We start from the raw sequence: 19,604 nt of genomic DNA on the forward strand, positions 1-19,604 counted from the left end.
GAAAATATGATTGTGCTCCTTACTCATCTCCACCCCTTTCACAGTTGCCTTTCTCCTGCATAACAAAAGAAACACAGTCCTAGCCGGTTGCTCAGTGGTTAGAGCATCGGCCCGTGGACTGAAGGGTCTCAGGTTCGATTCCAGTGAAAGGCATGTACCTCGGTTGCAGGCTCGATCCCCAGCGCTAGTCGGGGCACATGCAGGAGGCAACCAATGTCGCTCTCACATCGATGTTTCTCTCTAAAACTCTCCCCCTCCCTGTCACTCTCTCTAAAAATCAATGGAAAAAATAACCTTGGGTGAGGATAAAAAAAAGGAAGGAAGGAAGGAAGGGAGGGAAGGAGGGAGGGAGGAAAGGAGGGAGGGAGGGAGGGAGGGAGATAGATACACTTTTCTCCTCTCCTCAAATTAACTGTAGACCTTTGAAGCCCCAAAGAGACAATTTAAAATAATGATACATGTGTTGAAAAAATAAGTAAAGGTAATGACTGAATGACAAATCCTTTTATAAGTCTAATGGTGTCCAATTCTTGTTTTCATAAAATTTAAGGAAAATAAATTATACTGTCAAATCATTAAAAAATAATTTTGATGACAGGTCACTATGTATTCAAAGAAGTGAGAGAAAATACATTAAGAATTACATTCTCAAATACCAACTATTCTTGATTACACAGACTATGAGCTATGACACATTCCAACCATAGATATGTTAAATGTGGGAACAAAGTCTATTTTAGAATTATTCAAAAATGGCACTTGTTTATTGTGAACAAGTTGTTTTAGTACTAAAATCTAAACGAACAAAAAATATTATTATAACCATACAATCTTACTTTTATATATAACTAGAGGCCCAATGCACGAAATTTGTGCAAGAGTAGGCCTTCCTTCCCCCGGATGCCGGCACTGGCTTCCCTCTGGCACCGGGGACCTGGGCTTCCCTCGCAGCCCTGGCTTCATCCGGAAGGTCGTCTGGTCTAATTAGCATATTATGCTTTTATTATTATAGATAATTATAAAAATGTTTATTATGTTTATGTTGTGGTGGTAATGAGTGTAATGTGCCCTAATAACAAATGTAATAACACAGAAGAAACCTTTATATAAACACACCCTCTGTTTCAAAGACATAGGTAGAATTATACATAAAAATATAAGCATAAAAGCATAATACTTTAAGATTAAAAAATGTAAGGAGAATGGAGTAGTAATAATAAGACAGGGATTCTGCAAAATTTCCAGTAAAGAAACTGTATTTTAAAGCTGATGATGCTGACTATAAAACTTCTATCGTATTTAGGTTCCATTGAGTACACTGTTAAGTTTCTTTTTAAAAAAACAAATTACAGTAAAGCATGTATAATCATCCATTAACTAAAAAATGAAAATTTAAAAAATATATATTAAAAATTTAGAAAAGTAAACACTAAACTGTTATAATGTTTATCATTAGGAAATGTGATTAGGAAAGAGGTTTTGCATATTTTTATGCCTTTTTTCCTTGCTCAAACTTTCAAAATGAGGATATATGAGAGCTCTTAAAACAATATATTTAAGGTACTATTGGCATCTGCACAGCTACTTTTACTATTTTTAGAGTTTCACAACTTTTTAATCTATCACTTTGAGAATCTCATGCTAGAATCACACAGAATCCCATGCTAAAGAATCAGACTTCGCCGAAACCGGTTTGGCTCAGTGGATAGAGCGTCAGCCTGCGGACTGAGGGGTCCCGGGTTCGATTCCGGTCAAGGGCATGTACCTGGGTTGCGGGCACATCTCCAGTGGGAGATGTGCAGGAGGCAGCTGGTCGATGTTTCTCTCTCATCGATGTTTCTGGCTCTCTATCTCTCTCCCTTCCTCTCTGTTAAAAAATCAATAAAATATATTAAAAAAAAAAAAAAAAAAGAATCAGACTTCCCCAGAATGGTATAAAATCTGTTTTCTTGAACCCTCGCGTGTGTGCATACACGTCCATTAAACACTCCCCACGCTGCCTGGTTCTACCATCCTAGGAAGGAAAATAACCTGGTTCTTCTCTCCCAAATTCCCAAATATGAACTTCACCTCTGACAAAATTAGAGAATGGTAGTTCCCTTAGTCAGCTGCCGCCGCTGCCAACACCACCACCACCACCACCACCACCACCAGAGTAATTCTCCACCTAAATTAAAAATCATTTAAATAACAGAACATGTTCTGAGTAGCAAGTCTGAGGTTCTCTTGAGAGGATTTAATTGAAATCTCTGATGACTAACATATGCTGCTCAGAGAACCAGGAAGCAGAGAACACGCCTACAGCCAATAGTCAGCTCCAAGTGCTCTGTCCTTGGAGAGATGTACCTCCCACAGCCCTCTCCTGCCCTGACAGGTCCTATGAAGTCACTAAAGGATGGAGCCTGCCCACCTTCTCCTGCCCAGCATGGGCTAAGGAACACTCTGCCTTTCGGCAAACAACAGAAACACTTGCAGAATATAAAATAAGAAAAGCAAAGATGCATTATACAGAAACAGGAACACGATCTTAAAGTCTCAGATCAGGAAGAAACCTTTTAATGTACTTTCTGGAAACAAAAACCCCAAAAGGTTATTTTTATAAAAGGGTCAAGAACCTATGGACAGGGCAAAAAGAACAGGTTTCTTTAGCCTCAGTTGTGGCATCTATACTCACACCCTCATTGTGAGATTAAGTAAGAATGCAGGTAAAGTTCTTTGCACAGTACTAAATAAATGCTATGTTATCACCATTGTTATTATTTTGTGACAGCAGCAAAATGTCGAATCAAAAACCCCACTGATCCTTTCCCAGAAAGACTCCCGGCAGAGCTGAACGACACTAACTCAAGGGTAAGTCCACCTACCCAGGACCTCGGATGCCTCCAAGGTTCTCTCTTCGATGAAGGTGTTGTAGCACTCCAGCGCCGCCAGCAGCATGTCCATCCACTGCAGGGCGGCTCTCAGGCTGAACGGCCCTTGCACATGGCAGAGGGTGGGCTGAGCCAGGATGCCTGACTGCCCATTGCAGCCCCCTCCTCCCCCCTCAAATGTGTTGATGAGAAAGGAAGCGTCGTTTCTCTTGATAACGTCTTTCAGCCATAAAGAAGGAGTTGTGTTGCCTGAAAAAAGAAACAAAATTAAACGCACATGTAAATAACTATCACATAATTAAAATTATTTCGTCCAATCACTGTTCCTAATTAGAAATAGCATCCCCCGATAATAAAAAAAATGAAAATAAGTCTTTCAAGTTAAGAAATGTAATCAGAACAGAACAAGACTGGCACTACACAATATTTCAAGTATAGCTTTCCATTAAAATCCCACATAAACTATCTATCAGAACAGCAAAATTTCACAATGATCCAGGGTAATCTTTTCTTTTCTATCACACTCACAACCTGTTTCACTATACTTACTGCCAAGAAGCATTTCCACCAAAAGCCATTCTTTCCTGTTTCTTTAAACGTTATAAAAATAGTTGGATACCATTTTAATAGCTTTAAACTTCATGCCTTTTCTTTTGCCCTTTTTCTTTAATATTATTATTCCTTTTTAATAGAATAATTTGAGGAATGGGCACACAAAAACACTGTGATTCTTATATTCCTGTCTTGGTTGTGCTACCTCTCAGCTTTAGAGACCTGGCCTCACATATCTGAGTTTACTTAACCTTAAATGAGAATCATAACAGTATCTACTTCTGAGGTTATTTCAAAGATTAACTGAATTAAAGTAGTTAATACTTTTTAAAGTGCTTAGAATGGAGTCTTCCATACAGTAAGTATTGTTTGTTAAATAAGAGACAAATGACTTGCTTGCTAAAAGATATTTTTCTTTTAAGTATTAATCATTTCTAAATTAAAGAAAAAAATAAAATTATATTTTGTATTCTCTGAGAGGCTCTGAAAGGTCAAATCATTTTCAGTCTAACGACGTTCGTGAAAAATCCAAAACAGTAATGTAATTCTGATGTATTCAGAAGAAACAGTTTTTCTTTTGTGTCAAAAACTACCTACCACAAGTTGTAAAAGTAAAAGATTAATATCATGTTTTCAGGTTTTGCTTTAGAAAGAAGTATTAAAGCATTCTATTATTTTCACTAAGAAAAGACAGAAAATAAAACTATAATAATGAGTGAAAATGAGATATTTAAATTTTACATTCAGTGCTAGCTGAAAGTGATAAAAATGTATAGAAATAAAGGACACAAAAAAATAGAAGAGAAAGAAGACAAGAGAACATGAGAAAAGAGAGACAAGCTGAGAAAAACAGGAAAGCACATTTGGAAACTTCCCAGCTCTCTTCCCTTTTCACTATCCTCCTCACGACAGTATGTGTCTGTCACGCTGGCTTCCTTTTCACTATTCTCCTCATGACAGTGTGTGTCTGTCACACTGGTTTCCTTTTCACCATCCTCCTCATGACAGTGTGTGTCTGTCACGCTGGCTTCCCTTTCACCATCCTCCTCACGACAGTGTGTGTCTGTCACGCTGGCTTCCTTTTCACCATCCTCCTCATCACAGTGGTTGTCTGTCACGCTGGCCTCCTTTTCACCATCCTCCTCACGACAGTGTGTGTCTGTCACGCTGGCTTCCCTTATACCATCCTCCTCACGACAGTGTGTGTCTGTCACGCTGGCTTCCTTTTCACCATCCTCCTCACGACAGTGTGTGTCTGTCACACTGGCTTCCATTTCACCATCCTCCTCACGACAGTGTGTGTCTGTCACGCTGGCTTCCTTTTCACCATCCTCCTCACGACAGTGTGTGTCTGTCACACTGGCTTCCCTTTCACCATCCTCCTCACGACAGTGTGTGTCTGTCACGCTGGCTTCCCTTTCACCATCCTCCTCACGACAGTGTGTGTCTGTCACGCTGGCTTCCTTTTCACCATCCTCCTCACGACAGTGTGTGTCTGTCACGCTGGTTTCCTTTTCACCATCCTCCTCACAACAGTGTGTGTCTGTCACGCTGGCTTCCCTTTCACCATCCTCCTCACGACAGTGGTTGTCTGTCACGCTGGCTTCCTTTTCACCATCCTCCTCACGACAGTGTGTGTCTGTCACGCTGGCTTCCTTTTCACCATCCTCCTCACGACAGTGTGTGTCTGTCACGCTGGCTTCCTTTTCACCATCCTCCTCACGACAGTGGTTGTCCATCACACTGGCTTCCTTTTCACCATCCTCACAACAGTGGTTGTCTGTCACGCTGGTTTCCTTTTCACCATCCTCCTCATGACAGTGGTTGTCTGTCACACTGGCCTCCTTTTCACCATCCTCCTCACGACAGTGTGTGTCTGTCACGCTGGCTTCCTTTTCACCATCCTCCTCACGACAGTGTGTGTGTCTGTCACGCTGGCTTCCCTTTCACTATCCTCCTCACGACAGTGGTTGTCCATCACACTGGCTTCCCTTTCACCATCCTCACAACAGTGGTTGTCTGTCACGCTGGTTTCCTTTTCACCATCCTCCTCACAACAGTGGTTGTCTGTCACGCTGGTTTCCTTTTCACCATCCTCCTCACGACAGTGTGTGTCTGTCACGCTGGCTTCCCTTTCACCATCCTCCTCACAACAGTGTGTGTCTGTCACGCTGGCTTCCCTTTCACCATCCTCCTCACGACAGTGGTTGTCTGTCACGCTGGTTTCCTTTTCACCATCCTCCTCATGACAGTGGTTGTCTGTCACGCTGGCTTCCTTTTCACCATCCTCCTCACGACAGTGTGTGTCTGTCACGCTGGCTTCCCTTTCACCATCCTCCTCACGACAGTGGTTGTCTGTCACGCTGGTTTCCTTTTCACCATCCTCCTCATGACAGTGGTTGTCTGTCACGCTGGCTTCCTTTTCACCATCCTCCTCACGACAGTGTGTGTCTGTCACGCTGGCTTCCCTTTCACCATCCTCCTCACGACAGTGTGTGTCTGTCACGCTGGCTTCCTTTTCACCATCCTCCTCACAACAGTGTGTGTGTCTGTCACGCTGGCTTCCCTTTCACTATCCTCCTCACGACAGTGGCTGTCCATCACACTGGCTTCCTTTTCACCATCCTCCTCACGACAGTGTGTGTCTGTCACGCTGGCTTCCTTTTCACCATCCTCCTCACAACAGTGTGTGTCTGTCACGCTGGCCTCCTTTTCACCATCCTCCTCACAACAGTGGTTGTCTGTCACGCTGGTTTCCTTTTCACCATCCTCCTCACGACAGTGTGTGTCTTTCATGCTGGCTTCCCTTTCACCATCCTCCTCACAACAGTGTGTGTCTGTCACGCTGGCTTCCCTTTCACCATCCTCCTCACAACAGTGGTTGTCTGTCACGCTGGCTTCCTTTTCACCATCCTCCTCACGACAGTGTGTGTCTGTCACGCTGGCTTCCTTTTCACCATCCTCCTCACGACAGTGTGTGTCTGTCACGCTGGCTTTCTTTTCACCATCCTCCTCACGACAGTGTGTGTCTGTCACGCTGGCTTTCAGTGTAACAGGCTCCCATTCACTGAATCTCAGCACTCAGAGGCTCCTGACACAGCTCACAGGAACATACCTGCACCTGTTACTACGTCCCCTGATCTGGGTGTTGATGTGTCCAGCACCCCTCATGGTGCTGGGCCTCAGGACACAGGACCTCTGATCTAAAGAGATGCCTAACGCTGTCCCTTAAAAACCAATCGTGGAAAAGATGAAGGAGAGAGAGGCATAGGCACCATGGGAGGAGACATTGGAGGTAAGTCACGGAATGTTTATTAATTTTATAAAAACTGTATTTTGGTAGCAGGGCTAGGTTCACATACTTCGCATCCTTAGTTTAACAAACACAATTCTAAGAGGTAGAGCTCATTTATTTCATTGAAAATATATGCAGTCCCTATTAGAGGAAATTGAGCAGAACAGCAACAGAAATGTCTGGGATCAGTCAGGTTGGCATCACTAGATATCATGTGGGCGAGAGAGAGCCAGACACCCAAATATGAAGTAGGGTTTGCCAACGAGTAGTTCTACCTATGTAATATCTGGGCCTCAGTTTCCTTTAAAAATAATGAACACATGCCCACCCCTCTACCCATTCACCCTTCACTGCTGTTTTAGATTTGGTATAAGAATAATTTAACATATAAAACAAACTTTAACTAAAAGCTGTAAGCAAATATGAAATAATAAACATTCTCTAAATTTAAAATATAAGCATACATTTCTACAATATAAATAAAATTCTAGTATGTATAGTAAAATTATAGTATGTATATTATATGTATGCCACATATAATATGTAGTATGAATACAATTATAATATACAGTATATAAAATATAGTATATAATGTTATATTTCATAATATAAAAAAACATAATTCACCATAGCTAAGATCTGGAAACAGCCTAAGTGCCCATCAGTAGATGAATGGATTAGAAAACTGTGGTACATCTACACAATGGAATACTATGCTGCTGTAAAAAAGAAGGAACTCTTACCATTTGCAACAGCATGGATGGAACTGGAGAGCATTATGCTAAGTGAAATAAGCCAGTCAATGAAGGAAAAATACCACATGATCTCACTCATTCATGGATAATAAAGACCATTATAAACTTTTGAACAATAATAGATACAGAGGCAGAGCTGCCTCAAACTGATTGTCAAACTGCAGCGGGAAGGCCAGGGAGGGTTGGGTGGCAGGAGGGAGGGGGGTAAGAGATCAACCGAAGGACTTGTATGCATGCATATAAGCATAACCAATGGACATAAGACACTGGGGGGTAGGGGGGGCCAGGGGATTGTCAAGGGCGGGGAAGAAAAAAAAAGGACACATATGTAATACCCTTTGTAATACTTTAAGCAATAAAAAAATAATAAATAAATAAAAAATAAAAATAAAAACATAGAATCCTTCTAAGCTTCAGAATTACATGAATTTTTATCTCTTCACCCATGAAGAAAAAGCCCCAAAGTAGTACTCCACCCCACTTTCTAAAGACAACTGCCTCTCTATTATGATTCGTAGTGCACTGTCAGTAATTATCTTAAGTGTGTAAGTACAGTTTACTGGTGTAGTACATTCATTATTGAAAGGCACAGGTTCACTTCTTTCCTTTAATATCACAATGATCTGAGATCATTCAGACTTAGGAGACTATCAGTTTCTTATTAATTACATACTGAAATAAAACAACTACATTATTTCATTAACATTAATACTATTTTTAAATCTTAATTGATATCATGTTAACAACTGCAATGATAATCCAACTCTTCTTTATTTCTTTTAAATGGGATAGAAAAGCAAAAATGTAGTCGAATAAAAAAAGATGCTGGAGAATTCTAAATGTACTTCCTCTGTACCATTTGACTAACATCAAAATAGCATTTTTTCTTTCCTTCTCTAAAACTTTGAGAAATGTACACGCATAATTTATCATTTGTCATACAAGTGATTTGTAATGATTACTAAACATACTTAATGTTATGTTTATTAGAAACATATTATTTGTAATATTCATCTAAATAGTGTAAAGAATACATTTCAAATAAGTACACATCTCTAAACTACTGGTAAAGCAAAACCCAAAATTTATAGGACATGAAGATCATCATACCTGGCAATAAAGGAACAAATTTATAAAACAGTTCTATGGATTTGTGTCGACATTCTGTCTGGGGCCTCCCACAATTGGCTAAAAGCCACTGGACCACATCCAACAAACACAATGATGCCGCAGGTGGAAATCCTCTATATGGAGATAACACAAGGTATATGATATACAACCCAATATTTAGTGTTTAAGTGACCCAAGAGTCTAGAAGTCAAAAACTCAAATTTGCCACAGTGATACATGTAGAAATCTCATTAAAAGGCATTCAATTTATTTTTCATGTATTATCATTAGAATACAATAAAAATGGCATGTTAAATAGTCCCTAAATGCTACTTGCCTTCTTCCCGCACCCCCAGGGAAACTTATAAAACATTTATTTAAAAATATAGCACCAAGTATTTTTATGTTTCCTGTACACTGCTCTTGAAAGCAAAAGAGCATTTATGATCAAAAGCAATGCTCCTCAAGCTGTGATCCCTGGACCAAGCTGCCTCAATATTACCTGTAAATGTGGCAGAAATGCAAATTCATGGCCCCACCCTAGACCTACTAAAACAGATTCTGAGGGCAGGGTCCAGTGACCTATGTTTTAACTAAACCTCCAACTAATCCTGATGCATGCTCAAGCTTGAGAACCCATGGTTTAAAGAGATATAAGTTAATGAGAATGTGGAAGAATAAATTTTAAAAGAGGACATACTAATATCCAGTCTATATAAGCCAATGCTTTTACAGAGCAGCAGCCATCAGCAGACACCAGAGTTTCCTGCACAGGGGTTAATGCATGGCACACCCCCATCCTGTCTGAGAATGAGGCCTGCTGGGATGAAAATGAGAGCAAAGACTAGAAACGACTCAATAACCCAACCTTGGCTGTGAGCAGCTTCATCTCATCTATCTATACTAATAAAAGGGTAATATGCTAATTAGACCAGGAGACCTTCCGGATGCCCTTCCGGACAAAGCCATGGGGCGGGGCTGAGGCAGAGGTGGTTAGGGGCGATCAGGCCAGGAGGGGAGGGCAGTTGGGGGCGATCAGGCCAGCAAGGGGGGGCAACTGGGGGCAAGAAGACTGGCGGGGGGGGGAAATTGGGGGAGAGCAGGCTGGCAGGCAAAATGGTTAGGAGCGATCAGGCAGGCAGGCAGGTGAGAAGTTAGGAGCCAGCAGTCCTGGGTTGCGAGAGGGATGTCTGACTGCCGGTTTAGGCCCGATCCCGCAAGGATCGGGCCTAAACTGGCAGTCAGACATCCCCCGAGGGGTCCCAGATTGAAGAGGGTGAAGGCCGGGCTGAGGGACACCCCCCCCCCCCCGTGCACGAATTTCGTGCACCAGGCCACTAGTAAGTCTATAATTCCATGTCTGTCAAAATCCTTCTATTTCAATATTTTAGTTCTTATATTTCAAATTTACTCCAAAATAGTTCACACATATTCTAGGCAAATAATTCCACATCAAATTGGTATTCAAATTAGTGCAGGTAAAATAAATTGTTACAAACGAATTTTCAAATTATATCCACTGTCCCAACCAAGATCAAATTAATACCTTAAGCCAAGCAATTTCAAAGATAAAGCTTTTTAATGTCTTTGGAAAACTGACTCTTCATACTTCCACACATTCCTTGTTTAGAAAACTAATTCTGGCCTGGCGGGTGTGGCTCAGTGGTTGAGTGTCAACCTATGAACCAGGAGGTCATGGTCTGATTACTGGTCAGAGCATATACCCAGGTTGTGGGGCATACAGGAGGCAGCCAATCAATGATACTCTCGTCATTAACGTTTCTATCGCTCCCTCCTTCTCCCTTCCTCTCTGAAATCAATAAAAATATTTTTTTAAACTAATTCTGCATATTTCCACACATTCCTCCCAAATTCTCCTTCATTAACTAAGAATTCACTTTATGTTGGGGAAAAATTGAAGGAATATCACCTACCGTGGGCAACGTCGTTTTTTTGCTTCATTTAAAGAAACATGCTTCTTTTCAATGATACGCCTTAGGTGATCAATGGCATCATGACATTGTTGAAGTGTACCTGTTCTCAAGTACAAAGATATAAGTCCAAAGAAGATATATGCTGGTTATTAATAAACTAGAGGCCCGATGCACGAAATTCGTGCAAGGGGCTCGGCTCTCGCAGCCCTGGCCGGCCCTCGCAGCCCCTGCTTCGTCCCGAAGGTCGTCCGGAAGGACATCTGGAAGGTCGTTAGGCTGTCCGGTCTAATTAGCATATTAGCTCTTTATTATATAGGATAAATTAGTATTATAGCTTTATTAGTGTAGTTTTCAATTAGAGGTAAATTTACAGTAGTTAGTATCTTTAAATCCCTCAGAATTTAAACTTTAAATAAATGATTTACATTGCATATCCAAAACCAAAACCCATATGTAAGAATGCAAGGCAGCCCTAGCCGGTTTGGCTCAGTGGATAGAGCGTCAACCTGCAGACCAAAGAGTCCTGGGGGTTTGATTCCGGTCAAGGGCACATATCTCGGTTGCAGGATCCTCCTAGGCCCAGGCCCTGATCAGGGCGCGTGCAGGAGGCAACCAATCGATGTGTTTCTCTCACATTGATATTTCTCTCCGTCTTTCCCTCTTTCTTCCACTCTAAGAAATCAATGGAAAAATATCCTTGGGTGAGGATTGAAAAAAAAAAATTGCAAGATAGTTATGGAGTACACTCACACATACAGCATACCACACCTATTTAGAAACTGCCCCACCAGCCCTCTGGCCAGCCAAAGCACAGACTCATGTAATGGATTTAAGATGGAAGAAACTTTGAATATATTATAAAACCCACATACCACACAAGAGCCTGTGTATCTCAATTTAAGGCTTTTATTTAAGGGGCATAACTTGACCTCCCCTTCTTCTTATGTAGGTTAAACTATATTATAGCTTACTAGAGGCCCAGTGCACAACATTCTTGCACTGGGAGGGGGGTGTCCCCTCAGCCTGGCCTGTGCTCTTTAGCAGTCCTAGCAGTCCGGGAGCCCTCGGGGGATATCCGACTGCCTAAGCCGTCAGTAGGACATCCTTAGTACTGTCGCAGAGGCAGGAGGGGCTCCCACCACCACCACTGTGCTTGCCAGCCGTCAGCCCAGCTTGTGGCTGAGTGGCGCGCCCCCTGTGGGAGTGCACTGACCACCAGTGGGCAGCTCCTACATTGAGCATCTGCCCCTGGTGGTCAGTGCATGTCATAGCGACCGGTCGTTCTGCCATTCGGTCGATTTGCATATTACCCTTTTATTACATAGGCTAATACGACGACTATAGAAGAACAGAACCAGAATAGTAAAATGGTTATTTAGGTAAAGAGCCTTATAAAACTTATTTTAACCTGTTAACAAGAAAAAGTCTCCTGTTTATACTTTTTAAACATAGCAGTGATTTTTAAAAGAGTTTAAAAGTTTCATGTTTTGAAAAAAACAACATAAGATATAAAGGTAAAGAAAGCAATAGTAAACTATTTATGGCAAGGACTAAATTTTAAGCATTTTTGCCCATAGCAGGCTATCAACTTGAAGGATAATAGAGTTTAACGTGTCTTTTTAAAAAATAAACAGAAAACAAAATCTGGATAGATGAAAGAGAAATTCTGCCACCATGCAGCTATGTGACCTAGTTCGCTGCTTACATTCTCTGGGCACCTGGGCCCTGACCAGTGTGGAAATTGAATGGGGAAATCTCTAACGAGTCTTCCAGCTCCAATACTCATGATGTTCCTAACAGCTTCTGTCTAGAATTTATTCTTCTCTTAGCTACTTTAGCCTATTCCTGACTTAACTTTATTTCTTAATTATAGTCAAAAGAGCTTTCTCACAATCTTGTAATGAGACTTATGTTCTACTTTCTAAGTTATCATTAGTGAGCTCAGGAACACTGACCACATCTCAGTGGTTATCACATCCAGCTTTCTTTACATTGTACAATCGGTACACTTTCACATTTTATGTCATCATAGCAACTGGTTGGCTTCACTGAACTCAAAATAAAATTGTCCCATCTGCCCTGCAGGATCTCTGAGCAATCAACGGTCAACCTCAGTGGCCACCAGGCTACATGGTGACTCTTAGAGAAGAAGGGCATGGCAAACGCTTTTACAAACTGGAATTGAGGCACTGGAGGGGTATATATCCCCTTCACATGTATCACCCTAAATGGGAGATGTAAGAACACCACTTTGTGACAGAAGTAGCTGAGGCTTAATTCCTGAGTGAAAAGCCCTTAAAATTTATCAGGCAAACAGAATCGGCATGCACAGAGAAGCTCGGATGAGACCTACCTAAGGATTTCTCATCCATATGTGCTAAGGCCAGACTTTCCATATATGTAACCAAGGTTTCAAACACGAACTGTTCTACCAGAGACTCTTCTTCCCTGTAAAATAAAGAATACGATCCTCACATAAGAAAACAATAAAGCAGAAATGACAAGGACAATAAGTAATGTTAGTAAACAATACATACATTAATTAAATTTATTCTTAAAAATGACTCAAGTGTTTTACAATATAAAACAACCTGTCGTGGCCAAGTGGCTCAGTTGTTTGGAGCATGGGTTCGATTCTGGGACAGGGCACATACCTAGGTTGCGGGCTGGAGCACGTATGGGAGGCAACCAATCAATATTTCTCTCACATTGCTGTTTCTCTCTCTCCATGAGGATTAATGAAACAAAACAAAAACATAGAACAACCTAAAACACTTGTGAAAGAAGAAAACTTCCCAAATACTACATAAACCAAAAAAGGAAGCACTGGCTTTTTCTCTGTACATGTATCCTCCTCCCCTTATAACTGCAGTTGCTCATAGCACGTAACCTGAGAACTGCTTTCTGACCACACTTCCACACACATCATTAAAATTAAATGTAGTACAAAAGAAGATCAGGTACCACATTTACATTCTTTTAAAGTAAAGAAATTTTAAAAGCTTTCAACCTATCCAAAATCAAGTCAACACCAAGAGTTAACTCTAAGCCTTTTAAAAGCATATCAAGTACATGTAAATAATTAATTCCATCAGCAATATCTGTGGACCACCTACCTATACATAAACTCATGGGTTGGTTAAAGATAGAAGCCATATCTCTCACTGAAAAATATGTTCCTTAATAACACTGGACAGGTCTAGGCACTAAGTCTCATAGGAGTACAGAGAAAACTAAGAATAAAAAGTTCTAGTTGTGGAAGCAGTGCTGAGTCCCTGTACACCTACTGGGAAGGAGTACTTTCCTGGAACAAAAAAACCCAAGAGTGGGATTCATCATCACCAGAGTTGACCTATGTTTCTTAACTGGACAAAGACTCGTGGCTGGCCTAACAACACTCTCTTCTAAGCTTCAAACTCCTCAATCAATACAAATATAAAATATCTTTATCTCCTTGTGTACCATCCTATTTCATATCTGAATTTCTCTAGCTGATCCCCATTCATCCTTTAAGTCTCATTTCAAGTATAAATGTGATAGGAAGCCTTCCCTAACCTACTCAAGCTGGGTTGGACACGTGTCTTCTGATGCTCCAAAGGACCTTGCAGTGCCTTCTGCTGTATTTATAAGACTGCTGGAGTATGTGTGATGCATTTCTCAGCAGTTCCTGAGCTTCTTGACTACAAACAGCACTTTAATTCAATTTTTTGATCCCTAGAAACTAGAACAGCACCCAGCACACACGTATTAAATACTTGATATATGAATACATGAACACATAAACACTAAGTCACTTTTCCAAATCACTACAGAGAATTTAAAGAACTTGTTTTACACTCTCTCCGATCATGTGGTTTACTAACCTGAATTCCCTGTAGATATTATTAAAAGCAAGTGATGCTCCTAGCCGCTTGAAAGCATTGGGGTGAAGTGCAAAGCTGTACAGTCGCTTGAAAAGTGATTTGGTGTTTACTGAACTTTTCTCCTGCTGCTGTGGTGTTGTCTGTTTAATGGACCACCTGAGGAATTCTCGGATACACCGACCACAAAAGTCTCTCAAAGTACTATCAATGGGGTCCACAATTCCATCCTAAAACAAAGCATAAAATGACAATTGAATAACCTGTCTTCCTCTGAGCATAACTAGAGTATGTTATAAAAATTAATTTACAGCACTATTCAAGAAAAAAAACACCAATAATACCAATCTGTCTAGAATCTAGACTCTAATAATTTCCAACTGACATAATAACAATACTTTCTTTAAACAAATCCAGAAACTGAAAAATCCTTTTAAAAAAAGGAATGCTTTAATTAGTAACAACAAGCAGTCTTTCCCTGAAGAAACACAATGGCCACTTGCTAGGAATTTTTGTTGTTGACCTGACCCTATAACAGAATCTGAGATGCTTTATGTATTGATGTTAAAGAGAATAAGACCCTTGCAAGTTCCAAAAAAATTGTACTGCTACATAAACAAAAATCACATGGAGATGTGGTTCTAGAAATGTAACTTTCCGTAAGAGTGATCTCCATAAAGACACAATCTCTAAATATCTGAAAAAACAGCTATGGAAATTTGAATGTTTTTGTCTCCCTCTAGGCATTATTTCCTCTAGATCTATATAGAAAAAGTTTAACTTGAAAAAGTACACTGAACAATGAAATAAGGGAGTACTTCTGCCTAATATCCCCAGTTTTTTGCTATTTGTGAAATCTTTGATTATAGCGTTAATGAGAATTCAATAAGGTAGTAATCTATGGAAATGGAAGAAGTTATTAACCACTTCTCAGAGCAGAGGTATATACTGTTTGTGTTCACATAAGGAAATTAGCAATTCTTATTAGAAGACTGACAGAAGCCCTTTTACTTGAGTGCTGTACTACCAACTTCACATTTCCTCCTTTACCTTTTCTTTCTTCAACTATCTCTTTTACATTTTCATTATCTGACCCGAATGCTTTCTGAAGCTCTCATTTAAGTTAATTTCAAGGTTCAAAGGGGGAAAAGAAATAGCTAAAATAAAAACTTCAGAATAAAAACATTAGAATAAGTTGATGTGAATGCAAACAAGCCAGAAATGTAATTTAATTTAATGTGCTTACATGAAGTTCAATATAGACAAAGCTAATCTATGATGATGAAAGCCAGAGTGGTAACCTCTAGGTTGAAGATAGTCTATATTGAACTTCATGTAAATGGAATCATTCTGTACCTACTCTTTTGTGTCTGACTTCCTTTAATCAACTTAATGTTTTTGAGACTAATCCAGGTATTACATGTGTCACTAGTTTATTTTTTTAATATTGTAGTACAATATGAATATTACACAGTTTATGTATCCATTACCCTGTTATATTCAGTTCTGGGCTTATTAAGAATAAAGCTGTGTTAAACTTTTAAAAATAATTTAATGTATTTATTATAGGCAGGATTCACTGGTACATAGTGCAGAGAAATGAAGCATAGATATAATTATGTCACCATGTGAATAAGAACGTTCAGTAACTCTCCACTCCCCACAACATGGCATCTATCTAATTAGGGTCACTCTGAGAGTGAAAGGAGTGCTCTTAATAGTTACATACACAACAGGCATATCCAGGACTGTCCTGGGAAAACCAGAATGTATGGTCAACCTACCTACAATATTCTGCTATTCTGACCCAACACACCTTCCTAGCCCCACCTTCTCAGCACAATGCTCCAATGCAAGCAAAACTCAAAACAGATCTAATTCTTAAAAACACACCAAGCACCTAATGCCTTTATCTCCTTTGTCTGGATGCCCTTGTCAAATCTCCTATTTCCTCTGGCTTATTTCAAACAAAAGCAACAAACAGATTTAAATTGGAATCAATCTGCAAAAGATGCAATGATAGGACTTTGTTTGGACAAACTTTCTATATGTTTAACTGGGACTTTTGATTCCAAAGTCAGTATATGGCAAAAGAAAAATTATAGGTAAATAATAGGTAAAATCAAATCAAATAACATTCAATGGGTCAAATGTAAAGTTATTTGTACAAGTTCAGAAAATTATAATAAAACAATTTTCAAAAGACAATAAGGTTTTAGCTGACCTCATTTTCTCTGCCTTTAGTGAACATGTGACCAAATCTTAATGATTCTACCTCTAAGGTCAGAATAGTATTACATAAATGCTAAGCTATTGTTCTAGGGCCCTTTAGTTGTTGAATCTGAATGCAGGAGGAAACTGGATAAGTTAAAAATAATCCTTAATTATTGCACTAGAGATATTTTTTAAAATAGGTACTGCTAAAAGGGTTCTGATAAATAAACAATTTTATTCACGCCTTCCACCCACAACCCCCCACAACAGTCTTAATATAGATCAAGTTTGTCACATTTATGACCATTCTCCCCAAAATCAGAAAACTAATTAAAATGTGAATATTTGCTTGCAGGTATTTAAAAGTATCACTTAAACAAATAAATATGGCATCCTGATTATTAAAATGGCATGTCACCAATTCTCTAAAACAAAAGAAAAAATATGATCTAGCTAAATGCTATATTTTGTTATCTTGACAGATAACGTTTCTTGAAGTGCTAAAAACATACCAAATATAAGTAGAAAAATAGGAACAGCAGAAAAAAAGTCAACCCTTACTCACCAATATCGTTTCTAGTAAGGCAACAGTATCCTGGCTTTCAAATTTCTTATTGTTAGTGAACCAGTGAATCAGCTGCATAACCAGTGGCTCAAACAGTTGCCTTGTCACCTGAAGAGAAAATACCAAGAGAGTTTATTTTCTTCGTGTTGAAGTAACTTTATGTTGGAAAAGAGTCCATTTAAATGGCAGAAGCAAAATTAAGTGATAATACTGTCATGGTTTTGTTTGTTTCCTTTTCTAGTTAAATTCTATAATGAACAAGTTCTTCCCAATATACACACTAAAACTCATTGTTCTTCTAATCAAGAGGGCAATTGAGGATGAATATTATTGGTTCTGTAGTACTCATCTTTATTAACTTGATCCTGAATGTGCACTTGAGGTATTGTGGGTCAGAAACATTATCATTATTCAACTAACAAGTAAATAATGACAAAGAGAAAGCCGGACTTAAGACTTGTATCACTGGAGAAGACAGCTTCCTCCCCCTTGCTGCCAAATGAAAGAAAATCTCGACTCCTTGGAGACGTTAAGGACCCTGAGTTCTCACTCTTATAAATTTCCAGAATGTAAATAAAGTCTCTCCAGGGGCCAGACAGCCTTGTGGGTCTCTGGCTTTTACAATTCAGGGTGTCTTCCAGGCCTGGGTTCCCCCCTGTAAAAGGAAATACCCAAGGAAACAGTGCCCACCTTTCTGAAACCTTGGGAGCTTAACCGAGTGGCCTAGGTGTAACCCTGTGATCATCTTGGAGAGGGAAGTGAAGTTTTATTATCCTTTTGGATCAGAGCACTTACCTAGACAAATGGTTGCAGACCCAATCCTCATTACATGGAGAGTAAAATGTTTGTAGCAAAGTGAAGGGGAGCACTCCCTTTCTTTGTACCTTACACACTTCTGGGCCTCATGCATTCCCTATCCTTGTACCTTACACACTTCTGGGCCTCATGAGGCTAGGGCGCCTACTGGAGACAAATCCCAGAGAGTTTTGTTTCCCAACTGACTCTGAGTTCAAGAATGAAGCACCTTGACATGAACACCGCCACTCAAAAACCCTGTAAAAACCGTCCATGCCTCGGGATGCAGAACAAACAACACAGAGACCTCTTGCAGCTGGATATTTTTCTATAAAATATATCTTTCTATCCTTCCTTTGAAGCAATTTTTAGGATTAATCAAAATAAAGGTCTTACCTTATAGTCTGAACTGGTCTTAAAGCATCACTTTCTTCTTCAAAAGAATTACACTGTTTTATTCTTAGTATATAAGGTATATATGTATGTCTACACACAGAAAACACATGCATGCACACATATACACACACACCACTTATAGAAATTATAGAAAATATAGAAAACCATCCACCTACAATCCTATCTCCGTAAGGCAACCACTGTTAACATTTAAAATTGCTGTTAACTTCCAAAATATTTTATTTACACACATTTAAATATATGTGTATACATGTATATACACATACATGTGTAAAAATACTTTTTATAAGCACTTTTCCTCTTAATTTTGAATATTTTCCATATAAATACATAATCTGTGTCAGTATGTTTATTAGTTAGCCCAGTACCTCACATATGGATATACCATGATCCAATTACCCAAATCCTGTTATTAGAACTGCAGGTATATCTAATGTGTGACTAACAAGAAGTCGCAATGAAAAGTCCTGTACACACTGCTTCTGAGTACATCGGCAGGAATGAAACTGCTGGACTAGGGCTGCAGGTCACCAAGCCTTTTGCTCTGCCTGCAGAGAGCCTGTGCGAATCCACACTCTCAGCAGACAGAAGTCGCAGGGCCCTTTTCCTACATGCTGGCAATATCAACACTGTCCCCTTTTAAAATATTTGACAAAAGCTGCAAACAGTAACATTTTAACTTCCTTTTCTTTATTAAAAATGTTACTATTTTCAAATAGTTCACTGGCCATATATACTTCTTTGTTTGAGTTGTCTATTTTTGTTCTTTATCCATTTGCCGATTTTTAGATCTACATCTTCAGTAGAATGTAGCAAAAAAATTCCTACATTACATATATATTAAAATTGTGGTTTTTGTGCCATTCAGTAGTTTTAAACATTTGTAAAGTCAAATTATCACTACATTAGCACATTTCTTATGTCTTCAATATCTTATAGGAAAATCTCCCCTCCTATACAAACTTTAGGAAAAGACAATTTTTTGAACATCTTTAATGTGATAATAAAATCCATCCAAATCAAATTTCATAAACAAAAGAAAGCATTTTTTAATGCTATCATCCTACATTTTACAAATAAAATGAAATACTTATGCATGTTTGTAAAATGTGTTTTTACAAAGATCTGGGAGTATATTTTTTGCTAAGATAAAGTGGCTTTTCCTGAGGAATAAGAGTGGGAAAGACAATATGGAGTTTTACTTTCAGTTTCATATGTTCCTATATTAATTAATATA

At 39.3% G+C, this 19,604-nt stretch overlaps 1 protein-coding gene across 1 annotated transcript in view; it reads right to left on the reverse strand.

The window, feature by feature from the left end:
* PRKDC (protein kinase, DNA-activated, catalytic subunit) overlaps window positions 1–19,604 on the reverse strand; it is a 199,887-nt gene that overhangs the window by 124,371 nt on the left and 55,912 nt on the right. Inside the window, exons 26-31 of the mRNA XM_070392843.1 lie at window positions 17,156–17,263; window positions 14,380–14,606; window positions 12,870–12,964; window positions 10,517–10,616; window positions 8,583–8,716; window positions 2,865–3,119 (exon numbers count right to left, since the gene is read on the reverse strand). Of these exons, the coding sequence (XP_070248944.1) occupies window positions 2,865–3,119; window positions 8,583–8,716; window positions 10,517–10,616; window positions 12,870–12,964; window positions 14,380–14,606; window positions 17,156–17,263 (919 nt within the window). The remainder of the gene's footprint in view (window positions 1–2,864; window positions 3,120–8,582; window positions 8,717–10,516; window positions 10,617–12,869; window positions 12,965–14,379; window positions 14,607–17,155; window positions 17,264–19,604) is intronic.

Source organism: Myotis yumanensis, unplaced genomic scaffold (assembly GCF_028538775.1).
Source record: "Myotis yumanensis isolate MYYU_CA2020_CCGP unplaced genomic scaffold, mMyoYum1.0.hap1 SCAF_15, whole genome shotgun sequence".
In the NCBI taxonomy this organism is placed as follows: domain Eukaryota; kingdom Metazoa; phylum Chordata; class Mammalia; order Chiroptera; family Vespertilionidae; genus Myotis; species Myotis yumanensis.